Source organism: Megalopta genalis, chromosome 9, assembly GCF_051020955.1.
Source record: "Megalopta genalis isolate 19385.01 chromosome 9, iyMegGena1_principal, whole genome shotgun sequence".
NCBI lineage: Eukaryota > Metazoa > Arthropoda > Insecta > Hymenoptera > Halictidae > Megalopta > Megalopta genalis.
In genome coordinates this window covers 19,405,403-19,424,521 of record NC_135021.1, presented here as the reverse complement: position 1 = coordinate 19,424,521, position 19,119 = coordinate 19,405,403, and the positions used below count along the sequence as shown (strand labels likewise).

Below are 19,119 nucleotides of genomic sequence, written 5' to 3'. Positions count from 1 at the left end.
CTCTGATCAGACGAATGAAGTAGGAACGGCCGATAGACACACAAGTTAGATAAACGTAGTCGCCAGCAGTAAACTAAGTGGAATGCGTTGGTTTAATTAGTAAACTAAGGGGAGCGTGTAAACTAAGTACAGCAAACTAAGTCGTCGAATAATAGATCTTCCATCTCTACATGCGTGAACCCATACCACCCGAAGTATTAATCTTGATTGGTCACAGGCCATGTTCTGTTCCAGTTGACAAACCATAGACCGCATTAATTGCATTCGCCTGACACGTAGATCTCATCTATTCCAATTATTCGATTACATATTTTATCTATTCTACTTACATGTTCCGGGGTAGACTACGGACGATGCTGCTAGACTATTTACAACTAATTAAAAGTGCTAAAAATAAAAATAGATATTTATTTAACCTTCCTCTGTTTTGCAATCAGACTGGAGAATTTTTATATTCCATAAAAATCTGCGAGCTACTCACGAGTAACTCGGAATTTATTGCGAAGATCAAGGAAAAAAAGAAAAGATCTTCTACAGATTGTTTTATACAGGGTGTCCTAAAATTGTTGTAGAAGCAAGAAATGGGAGACTGCTGAGTCTTAATGGCAACTACGCGAAGCACTTGTTAATTTTAACTTTATTCGAGTAAAAATAATAATAAATCATTATGAATAATAATTAATAATTATATTAGTTACAAATAATAATAAATAATTCATTGAAATTTCGTTTTATATTTTCTGCTAAATTATATATTTTTCAAGGCGACGTATTCGCCTCCTTTAATCAACAAGTTTGCGGATTTTATGCACGCACGACAAAAACAGCCGCCGACAAATTAAAATAATTAAACGGTAACGATGTACTATTTTCAAGTTGTTAAAATTACTAAAGAAAGATATGGCACCTGTGTTTCACAACCGATGCGGAAAACTTTTATTTTGCATAAAGATTCGTTGTCCATTAATTAACCAAAAAAGAATTATACAAAACACAAATTTCTCACTGCTACGAAATTATTCGAATAAATCAGAGAAAAATAATGTTTCCGCCTTCGCGGAAATTTTGAGCAGCGTATTCGCGAGTTTCGCGAAACAATGCTTACGACGAAACAATTCCGTGTGTGTGTACGGTTCGTAAAGGGGTCGTTTACCTCGCACGATCTTAGGGGCTGTACAAGTCCGCGAGTATCGGTGGAAGACATCGTTTCCCGCGATTAAATCGACCAGTCTCGTTCGCCGGCTGGGAATACTCACGCGGGAGACACGAATGAAAGGTCTGTCTGTCGCGCGTGCAATCCCCGTCGAAACGGAAGATCGACGTTCCATTTGAAAGCGGCTCCTCGTTCCCGGCGACACGAATCGATTGACAAACGCAACCGGCGACCGAGCGAGCGTGCCTCCCGTTCTCCATGCGCCACACTCCGCGTCGAGCTGCTAGAAATTCTCGAAATCGGGCCGAGAATATTTTTAGAAGTCCAACCGACCGAATGCTGTCTACCGTCGCCGTTGATTCCGCGACACGAACAAAGCCTATTATTGTCCTGTTCAAAAGAGCACTTTCCAGATTGATATTAAAGGTGTACTGCGATAAGATTGAAGGCCGTGATTACACGGTCAATTGCCATACTCCTGGCAATCTCTGCTGCCTTGGGACGATGTCTTCAGCCGGATCTACCTCGGCATTGTGACGTTGGAGTCGAGCGAAATCTCTTTGCGTACTGTTTCCTTCCATGCCGATTTTAACGAGTTTCCATGCATTCTAGAAAATTGCGAAACGGATAATATTGTTACGAGCCAAGGGCTAAACTTATAAGGGAGAGCTACCATGAATGGCGACACATATCGAACGGGGACATTACCGTTATCTGAAAAATTGTTGATCTTTTTATAACAAAATTGTACTTGTTAATTATATTAGGTCTACCGGAAAGTTCTGTCCGATAGTGTCACTTCAAGTTTCAATCCATATGCGCATGTTGATTTCAGACATATACGACTATCTCTCTTTATCGTTGCGTTTACACGCATGTACACTCCTAAATAAACTGAAACAAAGATGTCTCTCATGACATTATTAAGCGAGACGCGATCGTGAAAACAAAATCCGCCGTCGTAATACTTCAACAAATCTGCAAGCTGCAAACCGACGGAGATCGCGTTCATAATTCACGACTGCATTTCTCTCGGAGGCGATTTGAAACTTATATCATTAATGAAGCAGACTTTTCTCCGCGATTCACCTTGTTACACCCGTCGGATAAAAGTTCCGGAACGAAAATAATATCGATTTCTACTTTCGACGCAGAGCGAGGCAATAACCGCGAAACCATTATTTTATCGTTACCTCTCGTAGAACATCCTGCTCGTGGACACGGTCCTGGCGAAGTTATAATGGCGCACGATTTATCGCGGGAACGAGGCCCTACGGATTATCCGTGCGATTTATTCCGTCGGCAGATTTCCCGCGAATTCGCCCAAACCCCGCATCTCGGGCGCGGAGGTTCCGGCGACGGGCGTCGTCGAACGAAAACAGACGCCATCAGCGAAATGTTTTCCCTAATTGAAAACGAACCTATTCCGGCGGCACCGTCGTGAAAGCTGTCGCTGGATTGTACAAGATTAATCCAGATTATTCAAGATTAGACAGAATTAGTCCAGCCTGGCTCCGTGTTAGGCGCCGTGCCGTTGCAACAGTCACTTCCGCTCGGCGCGTCGACGCGACGCCGAACAAGGCGATGCAGATACGCGAACGAATCACGAAACAACGCCCAGGCAAAACGGAATCGGGAACGCGTTCGTTTCGGCTGACGAACTTCTCTGTGACCAGCAAAACAAACCGAAATTCTACAAAGCATCGAAAATCCTCCCGACAACGGAACCACGGGAGCGTGGGCCGAACACGCAGCCCGCGCCGCGGCTGTAGATGCGTTATCACCTGCCGTCGATTTCGCGTTATCGAGGATCGAGGAGCGTCGAATTGACTCCCCTACGAAATAGTCGCGGTTATATTTGCCGCATAATGCCGTTCGTCGAGTCTGCGTCGATTGTTGAAACTGTCGCTCAACTTTAATCTTTTAGGTACGGCTGAATTCTGCGCGAGGCTATTTCTCTAGACGGCAGAGTCTGATACTGTATATTCTGTCCGTATATACAGGGTGTCCCAAAAATGTCTCGCAGTTCGAAAGTGGCGGGTTCCTCGGGCCATTCGAAGCAACTTTTTCCTTTACAAAAATGTTCTCCGAGGCACCGTTAACGAGTAGCCGACCCAAGTTGCCAACCCAATAGAACTATGCTACCTGCGTTTGCCTCTAATCTATACATAACTTCTCGATAGACGGCAAAGACAGCTTTAATATGGAGTCGTGTTACAGTAAACCATCGTCATCCCGCGTCAGCGTTGTTCAATATTGGCAGAGAATGAAATCGGATTAGTTCGCATTATGACAATTTCCCCGGGAATGCTCTAATCCCGTCGCACGGTACCCGCCGCTTCATAACAAGAACCGAAACCGTCTGAAGTGTTTGCATCCTTCATTACACTTCTCACCACCTTGTACGACTATCGTTCCCTACTAATGTTTCAACTTTACCGCTCGAATCCAATTCACATATCATGACCGAGCACGTATCCCTTGATTACCGTACTATCGATCTTTATCGATCAATGAACGCGAATTAACCGCGGATCTTCGTGCGAAATCTAACACATCTATACAATCGACGAAAGTTCTCACTTTTTTCGATCGTTTTCACTTCTTGCATTCTAATCGATGGTAGACAGGAGATTCGGATCTCCGAAGTGTAAATTCTCCCTAATTGACGCTCAGCTTGATAATGGACAATTTGAGATGAAGAGATACAATTATCCGAGCCTTGCGGCTCCGTTTTTACAGTTATTGACGTTCGGTAACTATAAAACCGAGCCGCGAGGCTCGAATAATTGTATCTTCCTCTTCCTAAATTGTCCATTTTTATTTCCAAGCTAAACATCAATTAGGAAGAATTTACTGTACAACGAGTGTACATTATAATTCTGAATTACGAAGGAGATTTGCGTATTTATGTCCGTGTTATACAACCAATCGTAATGATTCGAAAAAAAAGAAAAAACAGGAGATTGTTTTCCCTAATAAAGGGGGTTATTAGGGATTGAGAAAGGTCTTCGAAAAACGTACGAGAAGTCTCCGTACGTAACACTGCCATATTGATGTCCGCAGAAATTCGTGATATTCTCAAAGTCCTTCGTGGCGCGGGGCAAGATGAAAACGCACGAAAAAAGCATGCAATAAAGGGCATTCTTTGAGAAGTTCGCGTACCAGCAGCGTGGCTGAAAACACTTGCCCTGGAAGCAATATACAGGTCGATTATAAAGTTTTCCCTCGATAGTTACATCACGTTGCGTTGAAGTTTGCCACTTACACATTGGAAAACAACTTTGTGGCGGCACCTCTTGTTCTCGGAGCCGCGCAGCGGAAGACTTGCCGAGCTGATAAATTCCTCGCTGCTATCCGATTCATCTTGCTAATTCGTCTTGCGATCTTCGACTGTTTCTGAGATATAGTTCAACGCGTGTTTAATTAATTATGTCGCACGAAAATGCCGACTGCCATTTTGAATCTCAGACGGTTACCATTTCCGGTATCAATTCTCGGGCAAACATAAATTAATCGTAAAGTTGGAAGAACCAATGAAAAGGTTAAAATCACCACTGACCTTTCTCGGCAACGAGAGCGAGGGTATTTCGTTTCTGTAAAATTGGAACAGGAAACGACAGCTGCGATAACAGCGATCCAAGGAACAGGAATGATGACTACGAATTCACTCCTGGCTCGTTCCTGGCTTTCTATAACGAGATACACCGCTCGTAAACACACTTTGCTAAGCCGAAACGATCGGGAGGTTCCATGGAAACGGTTTACCTAACGCTTTAAGTGCTCTGTCTCGTAGCTAGATGCATCAGTTCAGATCTATGGTGATTTACTCACCTGCAATCTAAAATCGCGATAAGTGATTGCGTAGCAATATGTAGCTTAAATGTTCATTGTATAAATTATTTTCAGAATCGTGAAGTTGATCGATTATATCTAGACTAGAAGAAGTAAAGCAAATTAATGTTTGCAAGTATTTACTAAATCTCTTGTAACAGTATTTATTAAGAATTATTCAGGTATCAAGAGACATAGTTGGAAAGAGAAACATTGGCTTTACAATGATTTATTGCGTCTTAACAATAGTCTCCTTGTCTCACAACAATTACCTTTATCCGTTTACATACATAGATTCGTATAAACATTATATTAATATATAATAACTCTGTGCCTTGAAACGTTTTCGGTTTACACACATGCACACACGCGCGCATACACACACACGCACTCACTCATCGGGTACCAGTGACAAATCGTTGAGCAACTGATATATGTATCTAATATTACTGTTTTTTGATCGAGACATGTAAGTAACGAGTAAGTAACAGTTAAGAAATATTATCAATCCTTTCAAACGGTTCCAGTCGGAAATGATATAATAGTTACATGATAACATAATATGATTAACCCTTAGCACTCCGAACCATTCTGGGGAAATCCGAGTGAAGAATTACGATGTTCCACGAGAGGGGACAGCGGAGTGCAAAGGGTTAAAGGTAGCATAATTGCATGAGACACGCTGTACAAAGCGGAGAAGCAAAGTCACGGATTTCGATCGCTGTGAAGAAGTCGTTCTCGTTCCTCTGCGAAGCCAGTCATCAACGCGCCTCGTAATTACAACGCAGTTCTGTTTCATTCTCCGCTACCATATCCGTGGATAACGTTCGCGTCACTTTTACGTGTTGCGTGTAGGGAAAAAGAAGAAGAAAAAAAGCATGCATACAGAAAAACGAAAACGTCGCGGCGCTCCTCTGAAACAGTCGAGCCGATCTTGAACTTAGACGCCGCGCCGCGCAGCCCTCTTAAATCACAGACAGCTAACGAGGTACGTTTCCCTTAAGTTCCCCGACCTCGTTTTCCTGCTCGTGTGCCGGGGTGTACGTGCCGCGAAACTCACCGGCGGATATTTATTCCGCGATCCCGCATGGCAGTCTCTGATGACTTTAGGGATTCGTGAGTGGAAGCAGCAAGCGCGGTTAGTTTCGTTCCGGGCGGAATCGATGAACCGGAAGACACGAGAAGCCCGGCCCGCTATCGACTCTGATCGCGGCTACTTGATTGTACGAGCCTGCATCCCTGCACACGCGAACGCTCTTCCACCCTCCCCCTAGACACCTCTCAATTCTACGATTCTTTCCCTCCGTACCCTTCGAACCGATCAACGTGATTTCTTCGATGACGCCATTGGACCTGCCATTCTGTGCCGAGTACTTCCACGAACAAATTATAGCGACTCTGCGAGTGTCGCGTGTCGAACGTCCGAGAAAGAAAGTGAATCAGAGCTTCGAACGCTTCCGGAAAGGCCTACACGTGCACACTGTTGGGATCCGAAGTACTGACTGAACAAAACACTTTTTTTTATATTTAATGTGTCACGCGTGTCTCTGTATCTTTATTGTAACAAATGAATATACTTCTTGTTTCGTATGTACGATGTTTATTAACGATAGCTTGAAATGACGTTTCCTTAACAAAAAAATATTAATATTATTTGAGAAGTGAAATAAGATAAACTAAAATAAAATTGTATTAAATTAAATCGAATTAAAAATAAGTATATTATGAATCATTATTAGCTACAAAGAATAAGACACGATAAGATTAATCATTTTATTAATATTTAAAATAATTATAGTATCATTATCCTAAACCAGCAACAGAAGAAAGAAATTTCCTCGCAATCGCAATCGTTCGTAAATTACTTCACAAAAATTTGTATATGCGTAAGAATCTGTATTCAATTAAACGCACAACGCGATTGCAACTACACTGAGTCGCTTACATTCATATTCGTTTCAGGTATTCGACAAAGTATCTTGTAACGAATGTAATAATTCAAAGTAGCGTCGTTATTGCTAGCAACGCGACAGAAAGCAACAGAAAATTATTTTTTACAGGAATTCAAATGACGGTGTCATACTTGGAAATAAAAATATCAATTTTTCGCCTTTTCGTGTATCGCCTTAATTTCGCACGTTTAATTAACACGTTGATTGCCGCGTCGTTTATGCAAATACTTACTTGCGACGCGATTCTTTGCCTAGCTTTAGGAACGCATTGTTATCGTAATATAATTCAGTCAATCAATTTTGACTAAAACTTGTGGGCTGCCGATGGTTTAATTTTCTAGTCTCGGTTTCATTAGCAAAATTACTTTGATTTCGCGAAACATGTTTGCGCTATAGTGTTGCAGTCAACGTGTTAAAACAATTAACGTTTAATTGTCGATTTCGTCGTATTTTTTGTCGTATTTTGTCTCGAATTGCTAGAAATTCTTGCAGCACACTTGTTAACCACAATTACAAAACACCGTTTCTAAAATAACTAGGCTCGCAAACGGATTAGGTCATAACGAGTACAGAACCTTCGAACAACTCGAATGTATCTGCGGTCTATTTTTCGAAAGAAGTTGGCCAAAGTCCTAATAGCTTTTCCATTCCACTCATGGTTGCGAGTCTGTGAGCGACAGGACCAATTACAACTTCAGCTTTTCTTCCGTCGAAAAACAGAGGATAATCGACAATTGGTTGAAAAGTGATCCGATGATCCTTCGTCGATCGCTCCGGGGACAAGTACCTCAAAACCTTAGGCCCTGAATAATCGCGCCAGTCGTCGAGGAACTCGATACACCGTCGACAAATCATGTCGGTATCGCTCGCGCGCGCATTAGACAAGCGGTACGTTACGAAACGAAAAGTCGATAACGCGTGTTATCTGTCGTTGAACTTTCACGTCTATGTACAACATATCTTCCCAGAACTGATAAACAACAGCGTACAGCGTGAGATTTATCCTAAACTTATGTGACTGTGTGCGCATGATATGTCGCTGATCGATAGGGGACGGATATTGCGAAAATGATCAGTGAAGATGTGCCGACCAGGAGGAATGACTCCGAGGTATTTATAGCTATTGTAAAAACAAGTGGAAAACTGTACTATATCTCAGTTTTGAGACGATCAACCGTGAACAGTCAGCTCTCCGGGTAAAAAGCCAGAAGAGGACAAAAATTGTTAATCGTTCTAAGTCGAGACATTCATGATTTTTATTTGTTGGACCGATGATGATTCGGGTCAGCTAGAATCCTTTGTTTGCGATCACTACGCTCGGCAATGATCCCAGTTTTTGTCTCAAAGCCAAAAACACCCTGTTTACACAAAGTGCAATCTTCGGGAAGTAATTCTAAGGTAAATGTACATTCTGTGATCCACAATATATTCCGTATCCATACTTGTCGAGAAAACGATAATGCTTCGGGAGAAGTGAAACGTGGAACTGCACACTGTTCTGCAAATTCAAATTGGCTTGTGTTGGTGCATCGAGAAAGTAGAAACTTTGAGTACTTTTTTGAAGAAGCTGCGATAAAGAATTTCTTGGAAATTTTGCTTCGCGGAACTTCAAACATTCTTAATCATTGTAAAGCAGATTCGAAACAAGTAGAGAACGTTGATAATCAATTATTTCTAAAACCCTTGGATGATATAAGAGCGATCTTAAAATAATATTATCACTATTGCCCTATCTAGCGATAGTTAAATCATAATACACTATTGCTATAAAACTTGCTAACTCCAAAATAACTATGATTAATACAAACTTCTAAAACGTCTCCGTGCGATGTAAATGCGATGCAAAATACGTAAAAAAAAAAAACGTTTCATGCTCGATTACTGTGAAAAATAGAACTGAATCGATTTTACCATTAGTCCTTTACTCTCGAAACTATTCTATTAAACTTTCGATTAAACAATTTTCATTACCGCGAGTTAAATAAATGCATATAGTCATTGGAGAATAAACTTTCTACCGATTTGAAACAAAGTCGAAACACTCTAAAATTGAGTAGTATAGTAATTGATAACGATGTTTCATAAATCCAACGCAAAGAAACTAATTATGCATGTTGCGAAACTGCGAAATATTTTCTGGATCACGCGTATTTATTCGACGCCTTCTATTTCGTTCAAAAGTTACTAAACGTTTCGAAAATCCCCATGACACGTGACTCTCCGGTCACTGGCCGTCGTTAAAGTAGCCCGCAGAATTCTGAATTACCGTAGTAACACAACCCATGATCAATTCCTGAAAAAGTCAATGACACAGACAATCGACGATAGAACAACGATCATCACAGTCGCGTATCATTCAAACAAAGCTAATATTTTGGTTTCAACCAATACCTAATTGCTTGAACGATCGAAGCCCAATACTCAACATTAATGCTCTCGAGTTCCTAAGAATCATTTCATACAAAATAATCCCTGTCCGCTCATTTATTCAATTATAATTCTATGACATGCGAAATAGAGTTTACGTAACCGGTGATGCTTAATTCAAAATTCGAGGTGTTTTTTAGGTCGAAACGTCCACGACTGTATGGAACATAAGCGATAGGTCAGGCAAAATAGTAAAACCTTGAAAGCGACGGTCGTGTCGGTTGGTTTTTAGCCCCGCAACGGATAAAAAGGACGGCGAAACGGATTCACTCGCGTTCGATCAACGGAACCATCGGCGTAGCTTTCGTCGTCACTTGACGTTCTTTATCATCTTTAGGGGGTCGCGCATGTAGCGAGCAAACACCTCCTTCTTGAACGTCTCGAAATGCTTCCTGTTGGCACTGTTCTGTCGCTCGCGCCAAGCTGGCCTGGTCTTCCTTGTCTGTAAGCCCCAATGCCCGGTGAAAACCGGCGAGAGCACCTTGAACTGGTACCCAGCCACGTACATCTCGTAGACCTGCACAGAAAATTCGATCTTTTACACTATCGGCTGCTAATTGATTGCGCTCTGAAACCATTTGCATCGCATAAGAGAAATAATCCAATTGCTGAATAGTCCGCATGATGGGCACTTACTTCTTCGTAACATTGTTACGTGACACAGTCGGAATAACGTTCTATCTACATGATGATAGTTAACTAATTTATAGGGTGGATCATCTGGTTGCTTTTTTAAAAAGGCCGTTAAAAAGTCGTTTAATATGTATCGAAGATTTTTCCTTTATTAAAAAAGTAAATCTAACGATTAATTATGAAGTATATATAGAAGTATATATTACAAGACCCTTGTAATTGAAAGAAATCCAGAATTTTGAAACAGTAGGAGAAAAGGACGACAAAGGGGAAGGTCCGCTATGGAACAGTTCGATAAACCGAGTCGACATGAAGTTTCAAGTGGCAAGGGAATGTACCAGATTCTTCAGTACACTACCAACAGAGGATGGAAACCCCCGAGTTCGAATTCGAAATATGCGGAACAGAGATTCTATCAGTTCGACTCGCGGCCGCGCAACAATGTAAACGCACGCCGCAGTTTACCTGTGAAAGCGGAAACAGTTGTACATGTATCTGTGAAACGACTGCATCAATCATTACTGGAGGGTAGAACGTGAGATACTCGGTAGTTGCATATGAAACGTTCGATTTCTCATAGTATCTTTAACAGGCTTTGTCCCGTACCGGAATGAGTGCGTACGCACGCACGCACAGACACACAAAATGGTGTACAAATAAATAATTTTACGATTGTCACATCTGTTGCTCCTTAGTCATAGCGCAGTCACAAATAGACTGCGAATTTCATGTATTTATGGAAAAAGTGGGTAAGTGAAATAAAGAGCCTTAGATCGTATACACAGTGCGAAACTTAATTTTTAGGACCGGACCAATAAAACATGATATAAAAAAATACTTGTTTTGTTTCTGACTAATTTATTGTCAACTCAAATTTAATATATTGCAATGAGTTTTTCACAGAATTCCTATGTCATTTGTAAATAAACAAACGAACCATTTTCCTTTAAGAAAATTTTTACTAAACTAAAAACTCGTTATTTCTCGTTAAAATGAAAAATTTCTACTTGAACGTGTATTTGATTTATTGGGGTACGTCGGATTGTAAGCCCTGGCGGGATATTGAATCGTTACAATCGGAGTATTATTGGGCATGAAACGTTTATGTGTCTAGACTTTAGACGGCTAAGTAAGCTACGGCACAGTCGTCCTGATGGGAAACGTAAAATCGCAGTGTGCCATACGAGGTTTGCGACTCGTTCAACACAATGGAACTTATGATTTGTCTTGAATTATGCCATTTGCCCCGTTTATCTTGGCCAACATATACAGGGTGTCCCAAAAATGTCTCGCAATCCGAAAGTGGCGGGTTCCTCGGTCCATTCGAAGCAACTTTTTCCTTTACAAAAATTTCCTCCGAGGCAGATTCATTGAATGTGGCGCCTCCAAAATATCTTCATAGATATTAATATTTCAATCTTCCGTTCTCTTCGCTCGTTGTTCGACTATCGATACCATCATACGTGTTTATATAATTGTATTTTATATTATTGCGTGTTCATTCTTTTGCGTATATTACGGTTTGATCCGTTGGGTTTAAACGCTATCCTTTCAGAAATCAATAAAGATTCGATGTGGTACTTCGATCAAATAACTGTTCTCGAACATGTACGATTCCTCGATTAGATCGGATAATCGAGGCACTCCGGTGCTGCGAAAATTTCAGAAAAAGCATGGCTGTTCCTCGGACGAAAAAAAATCGAGAAGCACGCGGTACATTTTCAGCACGTCAACGCGATTCAAAACCCTTAAACCGTCTCTAGCTTCGTCCCCCCTGTCTCGCGTAAAACTTTAATGCCCTCTGATATCCTGCGTCGCCGGAACAGTAAAATTTGCCCCCGCGTTTCGTATTTTCCAGCTGGCGAATAGAACGCGAGATAATACCCCATAAAAGATTTGTAGAAAAATTATTTCGCCGCAGCGGCGGGCGGCCGCTTTGCAGCCGCTTCTTCTTCGTGAAATTGAAAAACTGCTACGGCCCCGTCGAGAGCGATCGCCCAGCCCCAGCCCCGAAAAAGCGTGACCCAGTGTGAAAAGTTCGCGAAATTATATTTCTGGTCGCGCTCGGTCCCCTTATTCGCGCAAGTTTTTAGCCGGGGCCGCGATGAAGTTTCCACGGAGCGTCTCGCGGTTATCTCGCGGATATCTCGCGGATAGTGACATTTCCACGGGAAACACCGTGTTTCCGACGTAACAGCGGTTAGACGCCGACAAGGAAGAGCACACGCCCGGCAATCTCGCTCTTTGGTCCGCCGGATGAGACAGGTCAGACAGTCCTAACAGACGGAACACCGTCTTGCTGTTCTACGGTCTGGATACGTCTTCGTGAATAATAATCGTACGTAACAATGGTGAGCCGCGCCATGCACTCGCACGCGGGCTTGCCAGATGCGTTCTGATTACCAACCGAAAATGGTGCAGCAATTCAGGCGACGAATCACCGAACGACGCGAATCCACTTTCTGACGCTGCTCGAGTTATTAGTCGAGCTCGGTGAAATATTATTATTTTACATTGTGGATACCACGGATGGAAAAAGTTCTGGAATTATAGATTAAAATCGAAAATCCTGTGTATATTATTATGGTAACAGGGTGTACTAAAAATAGAAAACATGGTTCTAGGGAAAATCGGTGCTTATTCACACACATTTTCGTCTCTGAAAAGCGTTCTGTGTAAAAGGTCTTAAGTCTTCAAGCTAATCTGCTATAATATTAGCTTTAGAGCTTAGGGAGATTTGCTTCCTCCGCCATTGTTTGTTTCGTGATTCCAACTAGCCACTACAGAGCTAAAGGAGAGGGAAGCACTTTGTGCGAATAGTTCCATTCGAGGAACTGTATTACGCTGCGTAAGTTCAAGATTCAATTGTCTTTGAATTTTTCTTCGCGTAATCGTCTCAATGCAACAAAATTGCTAAGACACTGTGTATAGATGATCCAAACTGTAGGCAATAAAGTAACATCATCAACTACAAGCTACCCAAGCTTGACAAATTGCTTCCGTTCTAAAAAAAAATGAAAGTCAAAATCGAATTAGGAAAGTTTCCACGGTGTTAGAATAGACATGTGCTAAAATAACAAATGTTTCTAGCAAACCGATGACAGCAGGAAACGATCGAGAAAAGAGGAAGTCGAATGTATCGTTAGACCGTAGATATTCGCTAGAACGGTCGTAATTAATACAGGGAAACGCAGCCTCTGTTTCCGCGGGAACACAGCTGTGACGCTTATGACAGCATCAAAAGGAACTGATAGACGGTGTGTGTAATCTTCGGTACCCTATTTCGGAAACGTACCGCTGAATAATTATTCAAACGTAACAGCGGAGTGACAGGCTACGACAACGTTTGTTACGTACAGAATGTGCCCGCGATAAGCGTCATGTTTATTATGCGAAACTTCTGACGCTATAACGATCATCGGTTGCCACGGACACGTGTCAGTTTTTATTCTTCCACGTTTTATTACCACGTATCATTCAATCGTGACGATAAAAATGCATATTTGCAAATATATGCATATTTGATAAAAATGAGTAAGCGCAATTTAGAACGGTAGTAAATTAAACACGAATGATTCGGACGCACCAATTTCAATTTATTAAAATTATAAAAGAAAGATGGTAGTCTCTAAGTAACTCCTGTTTCTTCTATCAAATGTAAAACATTCTTATTTTGCATAAAAATCCACAATCTGGTCATGTCAGATGTCGGAAAAAATATCTATTGTAAGTAAAAAGTATTCCTTCTTAGGTATTAACAACATTAGAGGGACATAGTGTTAATTAGTGTTAATTTAAGGAGAATTCACTCAATTCCAGATAAAAACATTTTATCAAATAAATCAAATATGATGAATAGCTTGTGGTGTCAATTTTTTTTAATTCTCACGTGCAGTTTCTCATTAAATTAATTTTTAAAAAAAAACGTTGAACTTTGCAGATGTCTTGTAAGTATTTTAACGGTACCCATAATGTGTTATTAACACTAAACCTACCGAACACTAAAAGTGTGACTGATGCGTACTGCTTCACAAGCATCAACTTATACAATACAATACAATACAATATTATTTCGCTTGTCGAATATATGAGCCTAAATCCAACTGTTAAAATTGAAATGTCTAATCGAATGAATATATAGTGCAGGTCAGCAGAAAGGATTAACAAATAAGAATCATTTGTGCGCTGTCTGCTGGACCGCGAGCGCGGAACACGCCGCGCCGCGGCGCGGCGCGCCGTTCGCGATGAATTATGCCCGGATACCTCATGGACGTAGGCACTTGCCTCGTTGATTACTAAAACTGAATTGTTCGCGTAATGTGCATTACACACGATTATTCGTCTTAATTAGTCAGTAGACGAGAATTAATTTCCTTTACAGCGTGTCCCGCGGGTCGCATTCTTGCGAGCAGGATGTAAAGCATTCCTCTGGCTCTTGCGACGGTGGCCCCTCGCAAGACACCGGTTTACTCGGGAGTTTCGAGAGAACACAGATTACATTAAACAACATAACGAGTTGACGTATCTTGCTAATTAGCGGGCCCGGACACTTTGCTTTCGCCGAAGAATCCAGAGTCCCTTTGCCTCCCCGCTGGGGACTCGGCTCAAACGATTAAACGCGAACAAATGGCACCGCGGCGAAACGACGGACTTTCGTGCGAAGCATTAACACGTTCGCCGCTGCATCAGCAACCATAAAAATTCCCCGCAATCTGATTCATCTGCTTAATGCAACGAGAACTTCAACGTTAAGATCGGTCGCTGTGATTACGCTTCTTGACTTTCCGCCCTTCGCGTCTCGTCCCTTCGCTTTAATCTCAAATTTGGTACGTTTATTTTTCTTAATTTCGTAGCGCACGATTCAACCAAGAATTAAAGCATTAAAATTCCAAGAAATACTATGCACCTTTCTTGCCAATTACCGTAGAAGAAGAGAACGTAGGACTCTTTAGTTAAAGAAAGGTAAAACTTTCCGGAGCGTTCAAGCGTCTTTCGCCTCGTGATTTTCCAAATTCGTAAGCAAACAAGTAATTCGTATTTCCAGCTGGCTGTAACGTGCCCGACAAAGCTGTTCGCGCAGCATCTGAAATTGCGGTTACCAACCGCTGCAACTTTTCCAAAGCAAACGGAACCATCCGGGAAATTTAACTCGACCGCGGCCGCGCTCCGCGCGGCACGGCGGCGGCGCGGCGGTTCCGCATGAAACGATATCCGCGCGTTGTATTAATGTAAATTTACGAAATTTCTCGAGACGTGGCCGGCAATCGTTCTTTCGTGCGGCCACGCCGGGCATACTCCATTCGGTTTTGCTTGTTTCCCTTGTTTCCGCGCTGCGAACAGGAATTCAAAGCGTTCCGCAGCACCCGGTGGTATGTTTTCGCACTAATCATTAACCGCCGTACACTCGCCCACGGAACAACGAATATCCTATTTATTTATAGATACAGGTGCACCTGGGTGTGCGCGCGCGCACCTCCATTGAATTTCGCAGGGAAGGTTATCAAGCGAAACGCGGAAATTATTTCTCGTCTAGAAGGCAAAAGGTGGATTACCGAACGAAGGAATTTTGCGTTCGCGGAGCCTCGCCCTCTGAAACTGGGAATCCCTTGCTTTTTGTTTCAGGAAACCTCTTTCCTTAAGAGACCGCACTCTTTCCTAGTCATTGCCGACGAAATAAAAGTTCAAGGAAAAAGAACGTTCGATCTTGGAAAGACCGAATGGAGTTTACAATGAATTTACAGTAATTTTTCCCTAATTCGCGCTCAGATCAGAAAAATGAACGATCTGGAAAGAGGAGATACGATTATTCGAGCTTTGCGGCTCGTTTTTATAATTGTTGACAATCGATAACTAACCATATTTCTTTTTAAATTAGGCTATGTGACTCCATTAAAGGTGTTCTTTGCAGAACATTTTAATGAATGTTGCTGACAAGTTCGACACTTTTTCCAACGATGTCGAATTTTTACGCGTCCGAGCAAACCTTGACTCGATTCCTCGATTGTACTTTCGCCGTAACCGTGACAGGCAAAGTACAAGGGCAATACAAACTGGACACCGCAGGGAGGATTGTTTTACATCGCGTGCACCTTGGGGAAATGTGTTCAGGTTAATTTCACGCTTCAGCATCGACAGGATCTACCAGCATCGGCACCGCGGACCATTACGACCCTGACATGCCGCACCCCCGCCTACTACATTTTATTTGATCCCCGTTGTTGCTGGAGAATTCGCGTGATTAAATTTAACGAGGGGACGAAGGCGTTATCCCAGCATGACGTATTATATGTCTACAGGTAAACGGGATAATGAAGAATAATTTGTGCAGAATTCTAACTGTTATTAGTACCATTAAAATCTAACATGGCAAAAATGAAACAGTATTAATGGGACAGTATTTCGGATGTACAAAAGTTATTTTATACTTATTTATTCTACAATAAAGCAAATGAATTCCCAATTGCTGTACTATGAAGATTGCGTCGTCGTTCCAGAATAGTCGATCGTGTAACGATCCCTTCCTTTTTCCAAAATCACTTGATTCCGGCAGTTCGAAATTCACTGATGAATATGGCGAAGGGGATCCACGCATTAGGACCATACGTGACGTTGCATCCGGGATGCCCGGTGAACTTCGGTAAACAGCATCGTATAATTTTTCCAGATAGCATCAACGGTGCCACGTAAAACGAGCCCAGCGCGGGGGATCCGCAGAGTAAATCTGATAATTGAGCTTTATGCGATCGCACGTCGGTATAAATCCTCGTGAATAAGGCGTCCCGGGGTAACGCGTATCCACTTATCTTACATTGTCGATAGGTTGCCTGGGTAAAGATCCAACTGGTGGTTAAAACGCGCGGTAACGAAGCAGCTGCGTAACCATCGCATTTCGACGGATTCAATACCGAGCCTGAGAATGTCCGCGAGATTTTACATAACGTCGAGATTTATGAGGGTGAACTCTTTTTACAGGAACGTTGTTCTATTCGAGACCTGCATTTTTTGTATCAATTTTACACATGCTCTTTAAGGGACGTATCTTGCAGACCAATTTATTATTCGTGAACGATGCAAGATATTTTAGTTCAACTATGTACTATCATAGTGTAGGTAAGTCCCGTCACCCTTACCTGATCCGACCCACAGGACGAGGTGAGACAGGTCAGGATTGGGGGAAGGTAAAAAACATCACTGTATCGGTAAAAAGAGCGATTACGGCCTTGGGGTACGCTAATTCATCGTTTCGTAATATTTCACAGTACATCGGAACGTTGAAGCCCGTCGGGCTTTCCCTTCATGTCAAATGAAAAGCTTGGATTGTGGATCGTCGCGCGCTTATGACAGATGCTGCAGCCATGGAGAAATTAAAATTTTTATGAAATTGGACGGATTTTATATTCAGAGATTTTATACAGAGATTTATTGCCGCAGGTATTGTCTGACTTGTGTGTTTCTATTGATTACTATATCGAAATTTCCATAAAAATCTGATGGATTTTTCAATTCATATTCCTCGAAACGAATTCCGCCTTAACTGCAATAAACAATCACATATCGTTGCTGGCTACTTTTGAGAAAGGTTTATTTTCTGAATATTTTTGATAAATAAAATTCTTACTTTTTACGAAATTTATATAAATTTCTTCTCAAATCTTACCAATATCAATCGATTCAACTCGTTATCAATATTTTCCGCCTACATACAAAATTTTCAACTACAGTGGTTCAATGAAAAATATGTTATTCTTTGTTTTCAACTTATTTCCCGATGTAGAATCGTCACACGGTCAATTGTGCCTTGATTCTGGACACACACTCTGTGTAAAAAATTAAAAATATTGAGATTTTTCTGAATGTAAAATAATTTGTGTACGTTTATGGTGGCATTTTGTCAGTTTGTATAAAAACAAAACCTTGGCTGTAATGTTAGATAAATAAAAATCACGTTAATTTTAAAGTGTGCTATTTTCGTGTCGCGAGCTGTATTACGTTACATGTGTTGCGAAAAAATGACAAGTTGGTTAAGGGTACGGCACAGGGACAAGAGAGGTACTTTACTCGCCTCGTCTGACCCCATTTTTGACACTTTCGTAGTGCCGACAGCACTCTCTTCGTCGCACAATCCAATTTGTAGATGCGATCGCTTCGGCCAATAACGAAAATACGCGCGACAGGAGGCAGAACTATTACGTCCTAAACAGTAGTGCATCGTTTAAACGCTGATAAAATTCGCTTATTTCTAATGCAACGCGGATCACAAAGTGGCCCATTCGATACTTATATATCGATTAATATATACTTAATAATATACTTATTATTATTAAGTATTATACTTAATAATACTTAATATTATACTTAATTATATTTTTAATATACTTATTATTATATTTAATAATATACTTATAATAATAATACTTAATATCGATATAATATATAATTATATTTCCTTCTCCAATAATTAGAATAATAATTTTGAACATTTACGCTTAAAGTTTGAAAGCGTATTCTAATTGTATTCTTAATCAAATCTACCATATTATTCGCTAAAAGACTGTTTCAAAATGAAAATACCACCGACCCGAAACATCTTAACAATCAGTTAACATTTTGGTTACCTTTGACCCGCAGCTAAAGCAAGGTTGCCGACGTGTCTGACGTCTACGCTATATAAAATCCGCCAAAGGGAACAACAGAGCGAAAACATTAACAAGTCTCATTTAAGCTCATTTTCCGGTCGCAGACGTTTTCCATGCCCGAGGAATTCGAGGCGAACGATAAGCTCCCTATCGGAATCGAGTTAATTACAGGGTATCGATACCAGGGACCGCTTAATGAGGGATTTTATCTGGCTAATAAGCGGCGGTAACGGAGCGAAAGAAAGAAATATCGGGTAGAACGGTTTGAAACGTTTCGTCCGATGGAATCACGGCCGAGAGAATCGGCGGCGGAACGGGCCGAACGGCAAACTTTTAATAGATCCTGTTAATCTTTTCAACGAAATTTAAGTCGTATTCGTCTCGCTGGACGTCGTCGCGCCGCGCACCGGCCGATCACATCGTGAAAAACAGTTTCGTGCTTCGCTCGCTTTCAATGAGAACCAGTTGAATCGCGCCGTTCGGG

The 19,119-nt window shown here is 41.5% G+C and overlaps 1 protein-coding gene across 4 annotated transcripts in view; it reads right to left on the bottom strand.

Annotated features, from left to right (window-relative positions):
• Window positions 1–5,200: 5,200 nt before the first annotated feature.
• The window catches only part of LOC117224541 (beta-1,4-glucuronyltransferase 1), a 38,742-nt gene continuing 24,823 nt past the window's right edge, over window positions 5,201–19,119 (bottom strand). For all 4 annotated transcript variants that reach the window (XM_033477538.2, XM_076524385.1, XM_076524387.1 and 1 more), the window contains one exon: window positions 5,201–9,883. In XM_033477538.2, coding sequence (XP_033333429.1) covers window positions 9,677–9,883 — 207 coding nt within the window. In that variant the 3' untranslated portion in view covers window positions 5,201–9,676. The remainder of the gene's footprint in view (window positions 9,884–19,119) is intronic.